The sequence below is a fragment of the Euprymna scolopes genome, chromosome 29, assembly GCF_053919585.1.
Source record: "Euprymna scolopes isolate OS-2025 chromosome 29, ASM5391958v1, whole genome shotgun sequence".
Taxonomy (NCBI): Eukaryota; Metazoa; Mollusca; class Cephalopoda; order Sepiida; family Sepiolidae; genus Euprymna; species Euprymna scolopes.
Genome location: NC_136510.1, coordinates 21,504,695 through 21,519,897, shown reverse-complemented (window position 1 = coordinate 21,519,897; position 15,203 = coordinate 21,504,695). Strand labels below are relative to the sequence as shown.

Genomic DNA, 15,203 nt, shown 5'->3' with positions numbered 1-15,203 from the left:
AAGGAAGTAAATGTTTTCGGAAAATCATAACTGGATTACAGTTATAGAATGAAACACGTACCTGCAAACTCCGAATTTTACTTCCGGGCTGATTGGAAATTGATTAATCGATTTGATACCTTTGCCAGCGCATCTTTGTATCCCATTTTTCGTCTTCTCTTCGTTCATGCATTTGTAAGTATTCAGATAAGCTGTGTGCAATAAAGAATACATCAATTGAATTATATATATATATATATATATATATATATTAAATTATAAATCACATTACTTAATATTGAATTAGCTCTAGGACATTTAACTATCGAGCTTATTATATATCTAAATTACAACGAGCATTTCCTGTATTTTAATTAAACTAGTAATTTCACTATTACATTAAAATACACTTAGCTCTTTAGACTATTATTCTAATCTCCTTTAAATATATATATATATATATATATATATATATATATATATATATATATATATATATTATAAGGTAAAATTAAAAGCCAAGAACAATGCGAGATTTTTTTTTTATTTTATATAGAGTAAAATTAAATGAAAAAAAAAGAAATAAATTTCTTTTTTTTTGTTGTTTGTTTTTTCTTTTTCACACAAATTTTAACTCTAAACAACAGTAATTTTTTTTCCTGTTGTATTCAATGGTGTTATAATATATATATATTTAGTAATGTGATTGATAATTTAAAAATCAAATTATAATTAAATTAAAAATCCGTTTCATAAGAAGGAACAACAACAAGATCAATAATTTGTACGATCGTTTCGGAAAACAGTGTTTTTGTTGTGGTAGACATCAAGTTACGGACAATAATTTTTACATATAGTGTTTTTAACAAACAAAGTTTCCTCATCAGCAAATATTGGGAAGGGTTTTTATCATATGTAAAAGACACCATAAATAAAGCAAGCATTAAAAGTAAGGCAGGTGTATCAAATCATCCTCGTACATTCTTTTAATGGCTAATTTCGTGAATTTGGCCTTTTTTTTAAATGGTTTGGCCTTCAAGAAATTGTATTTGGCCTTCTTTTTTTTAATTTGGCCTCAAATTTGGCTTCTGTTTTCTTTTTTTTTTTTTTTAATAATTTTACCACTATATTAATTTTATAGTAATTAAAGAAAATGCTATAATTAATTTTTCAAGCAGTTTCGTGTTGAAATATTCTGGAAACTTGTATTTGGCGCTGCTGCTAGCCCCCCCCCCCCCCAGTCGGCCATTTATTTTTTCGCGTTTTCTCTCTCTGTAAGCCCCACCCTCGTCCATTTTCTCCGTCAGATGGCAGCATGTGACGTCATTTTACGGAGAAATCCGAGCGAGTGATAAGCCACACCCAGGCCAGCTCATGCACTAGTACCCACGTCTGTGATCTTAAAAACGACACACTTGAAATGTTTACATATGCTAAAATAATCGTAATGTTGGAAAATTTACACTGTCTTTTGCGTGTCTGGTCAGTAGCTGAGAAACGTGAAAACTGGCCAGACACACAAAAGACAGAACTACGATAATGCTATTTTTACATCCTCAGCACATCTTGAATATATTCTAAGCATTTTAAATAATTTCTGAAGAGGACGCTTCACAGAACGTCTGAAACGCGTTAAAAACGATTTCAATGATTTAAAAACATTATTACAATGATCTAAACATAATTCTCAATGAAAAACCAAGACAGGGAATAATAAAATAATGTTAAAAAATACACATTGTTGGTGACCACTCCCTTATTTAAATATATATATATATATATATATATATATATATATATATATATATATATATATTAAAAAGTTTGACCTCATGTCCGAGTAACCTACATCTAAAATTTCAAGTGTTTAGACCCAAAATTGACAGAGGAGTTTGGTAGAGTCTGCAAAGGTCAACTCTTTCAACTTTGACCTCTTGGCAGCAAAATTCTCGCTCAAAAACTGATTAAAAACTTGCTGCATGTCTGAATACCCTTTACGTAAAATTTCAAATGTTTAGACCCATAATTTGCATAATAGTTTGCTAGAAACCACAAATGTAAAATCTTTTGAACTTTGACCCCCTTGGCAGCCATATTTTCGGCCAACAACCAATTAAAAAGCTTTTCCTGTCTCTGAATACACTTGATGTAAAATTTCAAATGTTTAGATCAAAAATTGGTTGGATAATTTGGTAGAGACTGCAGAAGTTAAATTAAATTTTTTTAACTTTGACCCTAATTTTGACCCCTTTAACATTTATTGCTTTGAGCTCAAATCAAATTAAAAAGTTTGATCCATGTCCAAGTGACCTAAAATTTCAAGTGTTTAGACCCAAGATTGGTGGAGGAGTTTGGTAGAGTTTTCAAAGGTCAAAATGTTGAACTTTGACCCCTTGACAAAGCCAAATTTATGGCCGAAAACTGATTAAAAAAGATTTTCTCAAATCTCAATATCCTTTATGTTAAATCTCGAATTTGTTGACTGAAAATTGACAGAGTAGTTTGGTAGGGAAATGTATACACACACACACACACACACACACACACACACACACACACACACACACACACAGACAATTTCTCTGGATTTTCTAAACGCTCCAAAATGGTTTCCCTCCATTTTTGAAATCCTATAAACCAACCGCATGTACGCATCTTTTTTGTTAATAAAGCTGCAGATACTTTTGTCGTCCTTAATCTTTTTTACAAAAATGACAGAAATAATTCCGTAATTGCCAGCGTTTGAATCGGCAATAATGTCCAATTTGGGATCTGAATACGCCAGCGACAAATTTGTAATGTTTTCGAATGACCTTTGACATTCGGTAGCCCAATCCCAAATAATAGTTTTATTTTATCAGACCATTATACTAATTCGCAAGGTTCCTTAAATGATTCAAACTAGATGCGGTAATAAGAGCAGTCGTGTATATTAATAGTTATATTTGCTGGACTCAGTTTCTTGTTGCTTTCAAACAATAATCTTATACAGTAAAAGACAATATACAATTAATAATATTTCACATCAAACTAGTAATACTATTTCCAAATGCAGAGTATAATATTTAATGTGAGACCAAATATTATTACAATTGATGTCCCCACTCCTTCCACATTGATGAGCCATTACGTTGTCCCTTTCGGTTGGCAGGATTTCCGATGCTTGCTGTTTTAGGGGTCACGTGAGGTAGCTTATAAAAACTCTCGCATGAGTGTGTCCTGCCTCTTTTTCGCCTCTTTTTTTTTTTTTTAATTCCACCAGCAGGACGACTGAAGCTCGTTGGCACCTGCCCAAGACGGCGGTCACAGAAAACCAGTCCACTTACTATCGTTATCGACCTGAATCGGAAACTATTTTGTGACATGCCCGAAACGGCAGTTACAAGTTAGCCATCATTTATCTCCGAATTCCTGCTTGTATTGTACACACTTGTTGCATGCCTTCTTACAAACCAGCCATCGCCATGTTCTGTTTCAAAGCTTATCCTCGATTTGTTATCGTATTTTCTCGTATGAGAATTGAACTTTCTCTAGGGTAAAATTAATCCCAATAATACTGACACACGGAATTTCGGCTGTTAGCGTCCCCCAATAGTTTGGCGCCTAGCTATCTACAAATGCTTTCTAGTCTACTATCAAGATTCACTCCTTTTTATTCAGTACCCTTTCTCCTCCAGCTTCTTATTCATTTGCTTTTCTTACCCGATGATTATTCGATAAAGAATCGAAAATGTTCTTGACATTTATGGAACTTATATATTTTTCTTTTGATTTTCGTACAAAAAAGTTCCAAAGTTTCTGTTGATAAAAAAAAGTGAATACTGCAATATTATAAAGAGTCCTATTTATAGGCTGTTGAAACTTTGGAAATTATGATTTTTATATGCGCTGATGAGCTTCCTTGCTGGTAAAATTATAATTAATGAACAATTATATCCTTATATGCCAGCATTGGGAAAAAACAATAATAATCTGTAGAGGCTAAGTTATTGTTCTTTGTGTATAAAAAATTATGTTGTTTAAACCTGGGTGAGCCAGATAGGTTTTCTAAATTTTTTTATCTGTGTCATGTGTTATATTTATTAAAGTTTTATTTGTGATACTCATACTACTACTACTACTACTACTACTACTACTAATAATAATAATAATAATAATAATAATAATAATAAGTAATATTATTATTGAGCACTATTGAAGTAAAAATTGAAAATTGATACATAAAATATATCTCCTTATAAAATTTTATGTGAATTTACATATATATATATATATATATATATATATATATATATATATATATATATATATATATATATATATATATAGTCGTTAGGACCTTGAAATCTTTCCTCTCGACTATTCATATGCGAGTACACTGGATATTAACTCCCGTCTCATTTTATTCTGCAGTTCACCGAATTCCCGATGCCAAGAACTTGAGTTAATTTAATTTTTTACTTTCTTTTTTCTTTTCTGACTATTCTCTTACTCTTTTGTATTTCATTTGTCCTGCTTTATTTATAATTTAATTTCTTAATCAGAACTTGTTTTAATTTTTTACTTTTTTGAAATCTTGAAATTTTTAGAACTTTTGATGTTTTAAAAATTTTGAAATTAATTTTTTTTTATAAATTAACAATATTTTTCTGAGTATTTACTTTTTATATATATTGTTTTATATTTTCTTTTAGCATTTGTTGTTTTTCTGTCCCCTTTCTCTCTCTCTCTCTCTCTCTCTCTCTCTCCCTATCTATCTATCTATCTATCTCTCTCTCACCCCCATCATATCATTCCCTATAAAATTTATTGTTTTCAGGTCTAATCTCAAATTTTTATATTTATGCTTCATCTTTTGAACTTATATATATATATATGAGAGAGAAAGAGAGAGAAAGAGAGAGAGAAAGAGAGAGAGAGTGATCCGATAGAATTGTCGCCCTAGAAAAGACGACATGATTTCATTTCCATTTGATGAAAACCGATTTTCTTTTTTTTTTCTGCAGACCATCAATGAGCTGGTTGTGTACAAATCCCAAGAGCGAAAGGAGCCTTCTATCATGTCTGAAAGTGACACAATGTTCAACAAGCAAGATCAGAGATGCGCCACTGTACATCTCATGCTCTCTGCTGATCCAAACTATGAAAACAGAACCATTGCCAGCACACTCAAAATGCAAATCCGGATGGTTCAACGCTTGAGAGCGTGCCCAGGAGTAAGAAAACAAACTTTCTGGTCACGGTTATGGTTTTTGCAGTGATTTCAAGTGAGGGCCACATTATGCCACCTCACATCTTCGAAGTCGACTGAAAAGTCAACACCAAAGTGTTCCTAAATGTGCTGAAGGGTGTGGTGATCCTCTGGTTTAATCAGGTGACCGCTGGCAGACCCTAAATGTGGCAGCAGATCTCGGCGCCGGCCCACAAGTCCAAAGAGACCCAGGCATGACTTCAGAAGGAGTGCTACGACTTTGTACCCTTCTCTCATTGGCCCCTTCCTTCATCGACCTGAACCCGATTAACTACTTCGTATGGTCATGCATCGAAAACATCACCAACATGACCTCCCACAACACCAAAGCCAGCCTGATCGTCGCCATCCGTCGAGTAATCACCGAGCTCCCGTCGGCATTTGTGGAAAAGGCATGCTGCCAGTTCCGAACCCGTATCAAGGTGATGATTGAGGCTTAAGGCGGCAACATAATCAAGAATTGATTTTTTCAAAGTTTTAAAATGTCCTGTAGTGCTGTTTTCTTTAGAGCGACAATTTTATCGATCTAATATATATATATATATATATATATATATATATATCATCCTCAGCATCATGACGGGCTCCTTGCCCGGACCAATGTGACTCTTCCTCTCCAGAGTTTCCTGTCTTCCATCAGCTGCCTCAGATCTTCAGGTTCACAGTTGGCGTCGTGTGCTATTTGCTGGATGTACGTGGATCCAGGTCGTCCTTTGCTTGCGCGTCCATGTCATGGAGTCCATAGCAATACATCACTCACTAATTCATGCTTGCTCCTCAGACAGTGACCAGCAAATCGTAGGCGTCTCTCTCTCTGATGGTATTAGATATGGCAGGTAGGTTGCCATAAAGTTGCTGCTTCGTGGGATGATTTTGCCAAGATATATTTAATACTGTTCGTCGCATACGGGTGTATGTACCGTCTAGTTTTCTTAGAGAACGTTTTTCTTTCGTGAGAATATATATATATATATATATATATATATATATATATATATATATATATATATATATATATATATATCTGTGTATGAGGCACCAACCAGATGAAGCAATAAACGTACTGTTTAAACCGTATTCAAATGCACACACACAACGAACTCTAGATTAGTGGATTACAACGTTAGACGGTCATAGATGAACACACGTACATAATCATACACTAGATGATAATAGAAATTCATAAATATATATACGATTTACATCCCTCCCCATGCTATACAGACTCCCATAACACAAAACACTTATTAAGGCCAAAAGCCATTCGAAGATAAAAATCAATGAGATTGACAGTTGTATAATGAATAATACCATGAGAGGATTGAAAATTGAACAAAAAGGGTAAAATTTGATGGCTTAAGATGAAGGCAACCATATAGTAGTCTGCGAGGAAGCAGCCCCATGGCAATGAGTTCCACAGATTGAAGATGAATAACAAACGGTCATAGAAACTCATAAATATATACACGATTCATCCCTCTCCATGTCATTCAGAATCCCCCTATATCACAATATGTTTCCCAATTCTAGGATTTGTCAGTCATTATTGTCCATTCACCGTTGATGATCCGCGCCGGATATGAAGCAAGTGGGCTCGTTTATCATCAGAATGTTTTATTCACACGATGAGAAAAAAAAACAATTCTTTTCTTTTTTTCACTAGATTTTCTAATTAAATTGCAAGTTTTTTTGTTTTTTTGTTTTTTTGTTTTTTTTTTTCAAAAAAAAAAACTCATTTCTATCAATTCTTTCTAATCCAACAATATTGTCACGTCTGTATTAAAATAAATTTTATTTAATCTAAAACGCCATACTCACACTGAAGTCCGTCACCACACAAGTACTCGAGAGGTTTCGACGCAGCTACGGCTGTCATCAGTACTTTCCGGGAGGCAAATGTCTTTTCAATCGTATTCAGACAAGGAACCAGAGATCGCCAGTTTCTGGGTAAAAAAAAAAAAAAATTAGAAATCATTAAATCTACCGTGAAACAATACAACTAAATGATTGTTTTTTGTTTTTTTTTAATGAATAAAATACTCAAAGTTATGTACAACTAAAAGAATATTCGTCCCTTACGAAGACATAAATCAACATATTATGGCACTAAACCTTATGCCTAGAATTATTCTTCTAATTTTCATCTAAATCCATAGCAGCATTTCCATTCTAGAAAATGCCTAAAATTGAAAATTGAGGAATTGTACTTAATTAAATGAAGTTTAGAAAAAAAGGTCAATTCATATAAAATATTAATATTTCCAATTTCTAGTTTGCTTCTTGTGGTTCTGAGTGCTGACTGTCTTAAAAAATTTTAACTACTGCAGTAAGCGATATAACATAAATATATTATAATATCACTAAAACAAATCATAGAATGAGGAACAAATACATACATAATAGACCATACTCAAGAAATAAGCCTTAACCAAGAAATGAATTTTGACTTAAATGCATACGATCAGAAATAGTGTTTGGGCCTGAAATAACACTAAAGTGGTTGATGGGCCGTTATGCCCAAATTAAACCCCTTCCTCCAAAAACATTAAAATAGAAGGCTTTTCGGCATCTAGAGACTTCTAGAATAAAAGGGTGGGATTTTGCTGTTTAGGAGATTAATTGAAGGGTATTTATGTCAAGGGGGGAACAATTACGAGTTCGTTAAGCCGAAATTAAACCAAACCTACAAAGGAAACATAAGTTTTAAAAATGTTTGAATTAAGATGTCTATTTAATTCTTTCGTGTTTGTATATTTTTTCTTCTTTTTTTGTTTTGTTTTTGTTTTTGTTTTTTTGGGGTTTTTTTTTTTTGTCTATGATCTCATAATGCTATTATGAATCACTCTTTTTTTCATACTTTTTATCTTTTCATGTTATGAACGTTACTGGCATTAATGTTTATCGCTCAACACAAAAACATATGAACTGAAACTCACCTGCAAGCCCTTTTAAGCTGACCTTCATTCCAGTTGGGTGGCGCACCCGGATACACTGAACTCAGTTTAAAACCAGGAAAGACATAGCCGAGGCACATCTCGGATGTAAGGGTGATGGTCTTAGGATTGCGATACCCAAACGAACCTGCAAATAATTACAGAAATTAGAAAAATAAAGTGCTTTGTTATTAATACTCGTTAGCACGGCAGCTGCTGCTGATTATAATTCTTCATTCTGTTTTTTATTATATAAACGACATTTGTGTGTGTGTGTGTGTGTGTGTGTGTGTGTGTGTGTGTGTGTGTGTGTGTGTGTGTCCGTCTAGCTAAATATCAAAAGCTACAAAACAAAGACCCACAATATGTGTCATATTCTTGATCAGTGTTGCCCCGGGTGAATAATATATGAAATTAAGAAAAAAAATTCCATTCTCTGAGGATCAACTGGATTGGGTTTCTACAGGGAGGGGGAAGCGTTTTTTCAGTGTTTTTATGTACTAATTTGAAAACAAAAAAGTGACAACAAATTCCACGAACAATCTATTTTATAAAGGAGGGTTGTCTATTTGCCTGTGTGTGTGTCCAGTTAGAGAGGAATGGGCTGGGAGAAGGAGAAACAGGAGTTTAGGGAGCGAGAGGAGAAACGTGAGGGGGAAGATAGATAGATAGATAGATAGATAGATAGATAGATAGATAGATAGATAAGTTTAATAGGAATATGTTATACTTTTGACCCGACCAGTGTCGGGTAGTCCTGTTAATATGAAATAAATAAATGAGAATTTATTTTGTCAAATGTACAGAATTCGTATAATCTTCACGGCTAAAATTTGTAATGAAACCAGTTGTAATTTTGTATTTCAAATAATACTGCAAGAAATTTCTGCAAAATACCGACGAGCCCAGACTGATGAAAGGAATCAGAAAGGATAATTTCGAAGCAGGTTCCTGATTCTTCAGTTTCTTTTGAGCAAACTTGGTCCATGTTCTTTGCAACAAAAATTCAATCTTATTCAATTCCTGTCAAATAAAATTGCATACCGCAACTAGACGTTTTAGCCCGTATAAAAACGGCCGCATTCGGGCTGGTGTATCAACTACTAGTCTCTCCCTCTTATACGGGGTTCAAAAGAGAGTCGCCTGCCTAATAGGTTCTGCACTGTCAGCTAGGCTCTAACCGCTGTCCCATCGATGAAATGTCGCATCCTTCTGCCTGCTTTACAAGTACTTTCATGTTAGGTGCTCCGGCGAACTACAAGCCCTTGCACCTCCTCAACGTAAATACCTCCGACAAACCCGACAAGAAGCAAAATCCCACCCCTACACAGTAGAAATCCTTATGTCCCAGATAGTAACCCCTTACATCAAAGTGACATTGTGACTTGTTAGAGGTGAAAATACAAAAAATATATATAGCTGTTGACTTAGAATAGGTACTTATGACCAATTGATGGTTTATATGGATAAATTTTTACTAATTTTTGTATTAAATACTAATCCTTACTAATCTCTTACTCTGTATCGAACGGATGCCATAATACTTAGTTCTCTGCACCTTATAAAAAAAGTCCAGTTAGACTGATCTAGTAATTTCAGAGAAAATATCTAGAGTAAATGTGATATTGTGGTAACCAATCACTATTAATCCCTATCAATCCATAGCTGTGTATCGAACGAATACCATAATACATAGTTCGCTGCACCTTATTATAATAAAGGTTTCAACCGAATGGGCTCAGAAGTTTTCAAGAAAATTTATAGAATAAATGTTGTATTGTGATTAATCCCTATTAACCCCTTACTGTGCCCCAAACTGATACCATAATACTTAGTTTACGGCACCTCATCATAACAAAGGCCCATACAAAATTTCAGCCAGATCAGCCTTGTAGTTTCTGAGAAAAAAGTTGAACAGACAGACAGATAAACAGACTAAGAGAAATATAATATATATATATATATATATATATATATATATATATATATATATATATATATAGAGAGAGAGAGAGAGAGAGAGAGAGAGAGAGAGAGAGATTGTTCCACAAGTTCCCGTAATTTCAAAAAAGAAAATTTTGTTCTAAAACATGTTTTAATATTTGGTAAAGTGTTATATATCATTAGAAAGCACGTATTCCGTTCTACAAGATAATGGTCATCGTTTTTTGCTCATATAATTTTTCCTCCTTTCTCAGAACCATCAAATGGATTGTCAAGTAGGTAAAATAAATCACATCTTCGACACCTCCGTTTTTTCGCCTTTAATCGAGGTCAAAAAGCGAGTGAAGTGACCAAGGATATTTGTGCCGTATATGAAGGAAAAGCTATAGCTGAGAGAACTGTTCGAGATTGGTTTACGAATTTTTCGGAGGTATTTACGTTGAGGAGGTACAAGGGCTTGTAGTTCGTCGGAGCACCTAACATAAAAGTACAGTAATTTTTACCCCAATGGCGTTCCCCCTTCTAGAAGACCAATCAAGATAGAAGAAGACCAACTCAGGGTTCTTTTGAAGGAAGATGGCCATCAGACATGTAGAGAATTTGGTGAAAAGAAATGAAGTTTGATTTTGCGACAATTTCATGCCATCTTCACTCGATGGGCTTCACACAAAAACTTGGAGCTTGGGTCCCACACGAATTTACTTTCGCTGTTAAAATTCTTTGATTTTCTTAAAAAAAAAAAACGCGGGAACTTATGCAACAACCTAATATATATATATATATATATATATATATATATATATATATATATATATATATATATATATATATATATATATATATATATATATAATCTTGAGAATCGTCACGAAGACCTACTATCTGATGTACTCATGTATTAGACACTCTTGAAATAAATTGCTAAAATAAATATCTCAATATAACATCTTATGTAGATACTTGAATAATCATATATATATATATATATATATATATATATTTATATCTATATATCTATATATATATATATATATATAGAGAGAGAGAGAGATAGATAGATATAGAGAGAGAGCGAGAGAGAGAGAGAGGGAGTGAGAGAGGGAGAGGGGGTTTTAACTTTAAGTTTCAACCTATGTAGCAACTAGCAAGTACATAGAAATATTACAACTTTTATCGTTCGCTGATAATTTTTTCCCCTGATGAGAAGAAATAGCATTCTTTGAAACTCTGCGGATTAAGGAGCACCAAACTTTGGAGTTTTCTGCCGAATAATAAAAAAAACTTTTTGTAAAATTCAACTTTACAACTCTGTTCTTATTATTATTTATTCGAAGCTCTACTACCCTCAGTGATTTTATTGAGCTTTTTTATTTGGTTGAGATTAAAATATAAATAATTATATTCACATTTGGTTTTGGAGTTTGCTTCTCCTTGATAAGTTAACTCCTCTTCATAAGCTTTTCTGCCGTATATATATATATATATATATATATTTAAATTTACAGAAGGTCAGAAAAACATTGGTACCGTCGGTTTCAAGCCTAACATGATGGTAAATCGTAAATAATGTTAGACTCTCATCAGCTATCTTGTTTCTGTTTGAGGAAAAGCAGGATCGCACTTATTGTTTTTAATGATGTTCATTTTTATTTAACTATAGCTTATCCTTATCTCTGTATATTTTATTTTATTTTAATATCGATTTTCTAATATTTTTTATTTTTTATTTTATTTTTTATTTATTTATTTTTTGTTTTTTTTTTTGTTTACACGGTGGTCACCACATATCAAGGCCCGGAAGCCACTCAGGGTAAGGGTTATTGCAAGTACAGTACGTTAGTGTGGAGATTTAATGAAGTGTTTACTTAAGGGGCGGTTCATTAGGAATTTGTTAACGTTGGACTTGAACACATCCAAGTTGTAGTCAGGTGGGAAGCAGGCAGACGGAACAGAGTTCCACAGGCGTGCAGTTCTAAGAACGAAGCTTTGTTCATGCAATCTATGCTTTGATTTAGGCACAGATAAAGAGTGGGGGGAAAATTTTCACAGTGGATTCAGCTAGACGAGTGTTTTTCGTGAAAGATTGGTGAGGGGGGACCAGAGATTGGAGTTCAGGCGAGCACCTGTCATGGAAATAACGATAAAACAAGGATAGGCTCGCAATGTCTCTTCTGTGGGAGAGGGGTTGCAGGGTAGAGAAAAGGGCATCCCCCACTAAGCCACGAAGTTTATTTTGTACTCAAGGCAGGATAGGCTGTTTTTAGCAGCTCCTGGCCAGATATGGCAGCAGTATTCCATCCGTTGCCGTACTTGGCTTTTATATAGATAGAGAATTGCATCAGTAGTGAGATATCTTCTGGAGCGGTAGAGGGATCCCACCATCTTTCCAGCGACCTTGGCAACAGACTTAATGTACGTGTTCCATTTCAGATCAGGAGTAAAGGACAAACCCAGAAGCTTGTCAAAACATTGGGCTTCTCCTAGACGAGAGCCATCCATTTCAATTAATGCCAGATGGGGATCAGAGCGTTGATGATGTAAAGATAGGAGTTTGGTTTTAGATGCATTAAAGGTAACCAGCCATTTAATCTAATGTATCTTTAGTAACTTTGTGCTGTTCTATTGCATGGTTCCGATCTGATTGGTAAGTCTTGAATTGGTTCAAGGGAGGTAATTAATCTATCTTATTGATTCTTTAATCTATCTCCTTTTTTATTTTAGTTTAACGGGAGGTAATTCGTAATTCTTGTTTTCCCTGTTTTATTATATTTTATACTAGCATGGGTGCCCGGTGTTGCCCGGGTGTTTGGGGGTTACCAGTGAGGTAAAAAAGGTCAATTTTTTAAACTTTGACCCCTATTATGACCCCTTAAAATTTATTGTTTTGGGCTCTAATTAAGTTATTAAGTTAGATCCATGTCCAAGGAACCTAGATCTAAAATTTCAAGTGTTTGGACCCAAAATTGTCGGAGGAGTTTGGTAGAGTTCTCAAATGGCAAATCATTGAACTTTGACCCCTTAACAGCCAAATTTCTGGCCGAAACCCGATCCCATAGATTTTCTCAAATCTCAGTACCCTGTATATCAAATTTCGAGTGTGTAGACATTGACAGACATTGCATGCTGACGACAACAGAGTGATGAAAATAAATAACAACACACTATTAAACAGGTTTTTGTTGAATGTTTTCCTGCTGATGAATCGTAGATGACGAAACACATGTCTGTAGATAATTATATTTTAAATATATATATAAAAATCGCCGATATATATATATATATATATATATATATATATATATATATATATATATATATATATATATATCGGCGATATTTTATTTACGAATAAAAGCACACTTTTCTTTCTTTGGTGATGGATATTTTACTATCTGAAATTAATTTTAAAACACACACACACACACACACACACACACATATATATATATATATATATATATATATATATATATATATATATATATATATATAATTTAAAGGAGATTAGAACAATAGTCTAAAGAGCTGAGTGTATTTTAATGTAACAGTGAAATTACTAGTTTAATTAAAATACAGGAAATAGAAAGTGCTCGTTGTAAAAGACGGAAAGATGACACTTCACACGGCGTTTTTTTTTTTTGTTTGTTTTTCGGTTATCGTTCAATAAGGCACCCATTTATCAAGTTTATCTGATAATTGATTTTGTTGTTGTTCCTTCTTATGAAACTGATTTTTAATTTAATTAAAATTTGATTTTTAAATTTTAAAAATTTTTTAAATTTTTAAATTTTAAATTATAAATCACATTACTTAATATATATATATATATATATATATATATATATATATATATATATATATATATATATATATATATATATATAAAGCTGAACGTGTGTGTGTATGTGGTCACGAATAGGCTCCTATATGGTTAACTATTAAAAAAAAAAACTGATTACATATAATGATAGATGTGTCGAGGATCAGGAATGGGTATGTTTGATCTGACAGAACGATGGTTCATATAAATTGTGGGGTCTGCGTTCGCGCCTGGCCCCCAAAGTATGGAAATAAAAAATTTAAAAAAAAAAAAGTTTACAAGTGTTTTTGATATAAATGTACATAAGAATATTTTGATATAGATGTACATAATAATATTTGATAAGTATGTTTTTACTTAAATAGGGATGGTATAATAAAATTGTGGGGTCTGCGTTCGCGCCTGGCCTCCATAGAATGGAAATAGGCACAAACTTTTATAAAGACTTTTCATATTCATCTGTGATAATTATATTTCAGTTTAAAGAAATATGGTATAATAAAATTATGGGGTGTTCGTTCGCGCCTGACCGCATAGAATGGAAATATGTCACAAAGTTTAACAAGGTCTTTTAATATAGATCCACAAAATATTGTGATAAGTGTTTCAGTGTTAACAGGTAAGGTAAAATGAATTATATATATATCGTTATCCGCGTGCTTGCACTCGAAAAGAGTTTTAAAAACTGTCTATTTAACATCCCAATGGACTATTACCCTGAGAGATTTTTGCATCTCTAACAGAAAAATAAAAAAATTAAAATTAATAAAAGGAAATTGCTTGCAAAGGCTTCAATGGAGGCGAAAGCTTGCTTTCTTTTTATTAAAGGTAAATAACTTGTCGTAAAGAGCCCACTTTCCATCGTAAATCACAACCTGGTCGAGATTCCATGATCAAAGCTTCTTTCTTAGAACTGCACGCCTGTGGAATTGTCTTCCGTTTTCCTGCTTTCCAGCTGTCTATAATATGGTTGTCTTCAAGTCAAACGTGAACAAGTTTCTGATGAGCCGTTCCACTTAAGTTAACAAATTTACCGAACTTCCATTACTATCGATTACTATATTGTCCTTTTGAATACTCTACATTCTTTAACCCTTATCCTTGAGTGGCCGATCGGCCTTGATAATGTGGTGACGCCTATGTAAAAAAAACAAAACAAAAAAAAACAGTTCGTTCTTGTTGCGTAAAAGACGGAAAGATGACACTTCACACGGCGTTTTTTTTTTGTTGTTTGTTTTTCGGTTATCGTTCAATAAGGCACCCATTTATCAAGTAT

General features: G+C 33.4%; 1 protein-coding gene across 1 annotated transcript in view; it reads right to left on the bottom strand.

Moving 5' to 3' along the window:
• The window catches only part of LOC145252538 (uncharacterized), a 99,113-nt gene that overhangs the window by 81,299 nt on the left and 2,611 nt on the right, over positions 1 to 15,203 (bottom strand). Inside the window, exons 2-4 of the mRNA XM_080112087.1 lie at positions 8,167 to 8,311; positions 7,049 to 7,173; positions 62 to 191 (exon numbers count right to left, since the gene is read on the bottom strand). Coding sequence (XP_079968213.1) covers positions 62 to 191; positions 7,049 to 7,173; positions 8,167 to 8,311 — 400 coding nt within the window. The remainder of the gene's footprint in view (positions 1 to 61; positions 192 to 7,048; positions 7,174 to 8,166; positions 8,312 to 15,203) is intronic.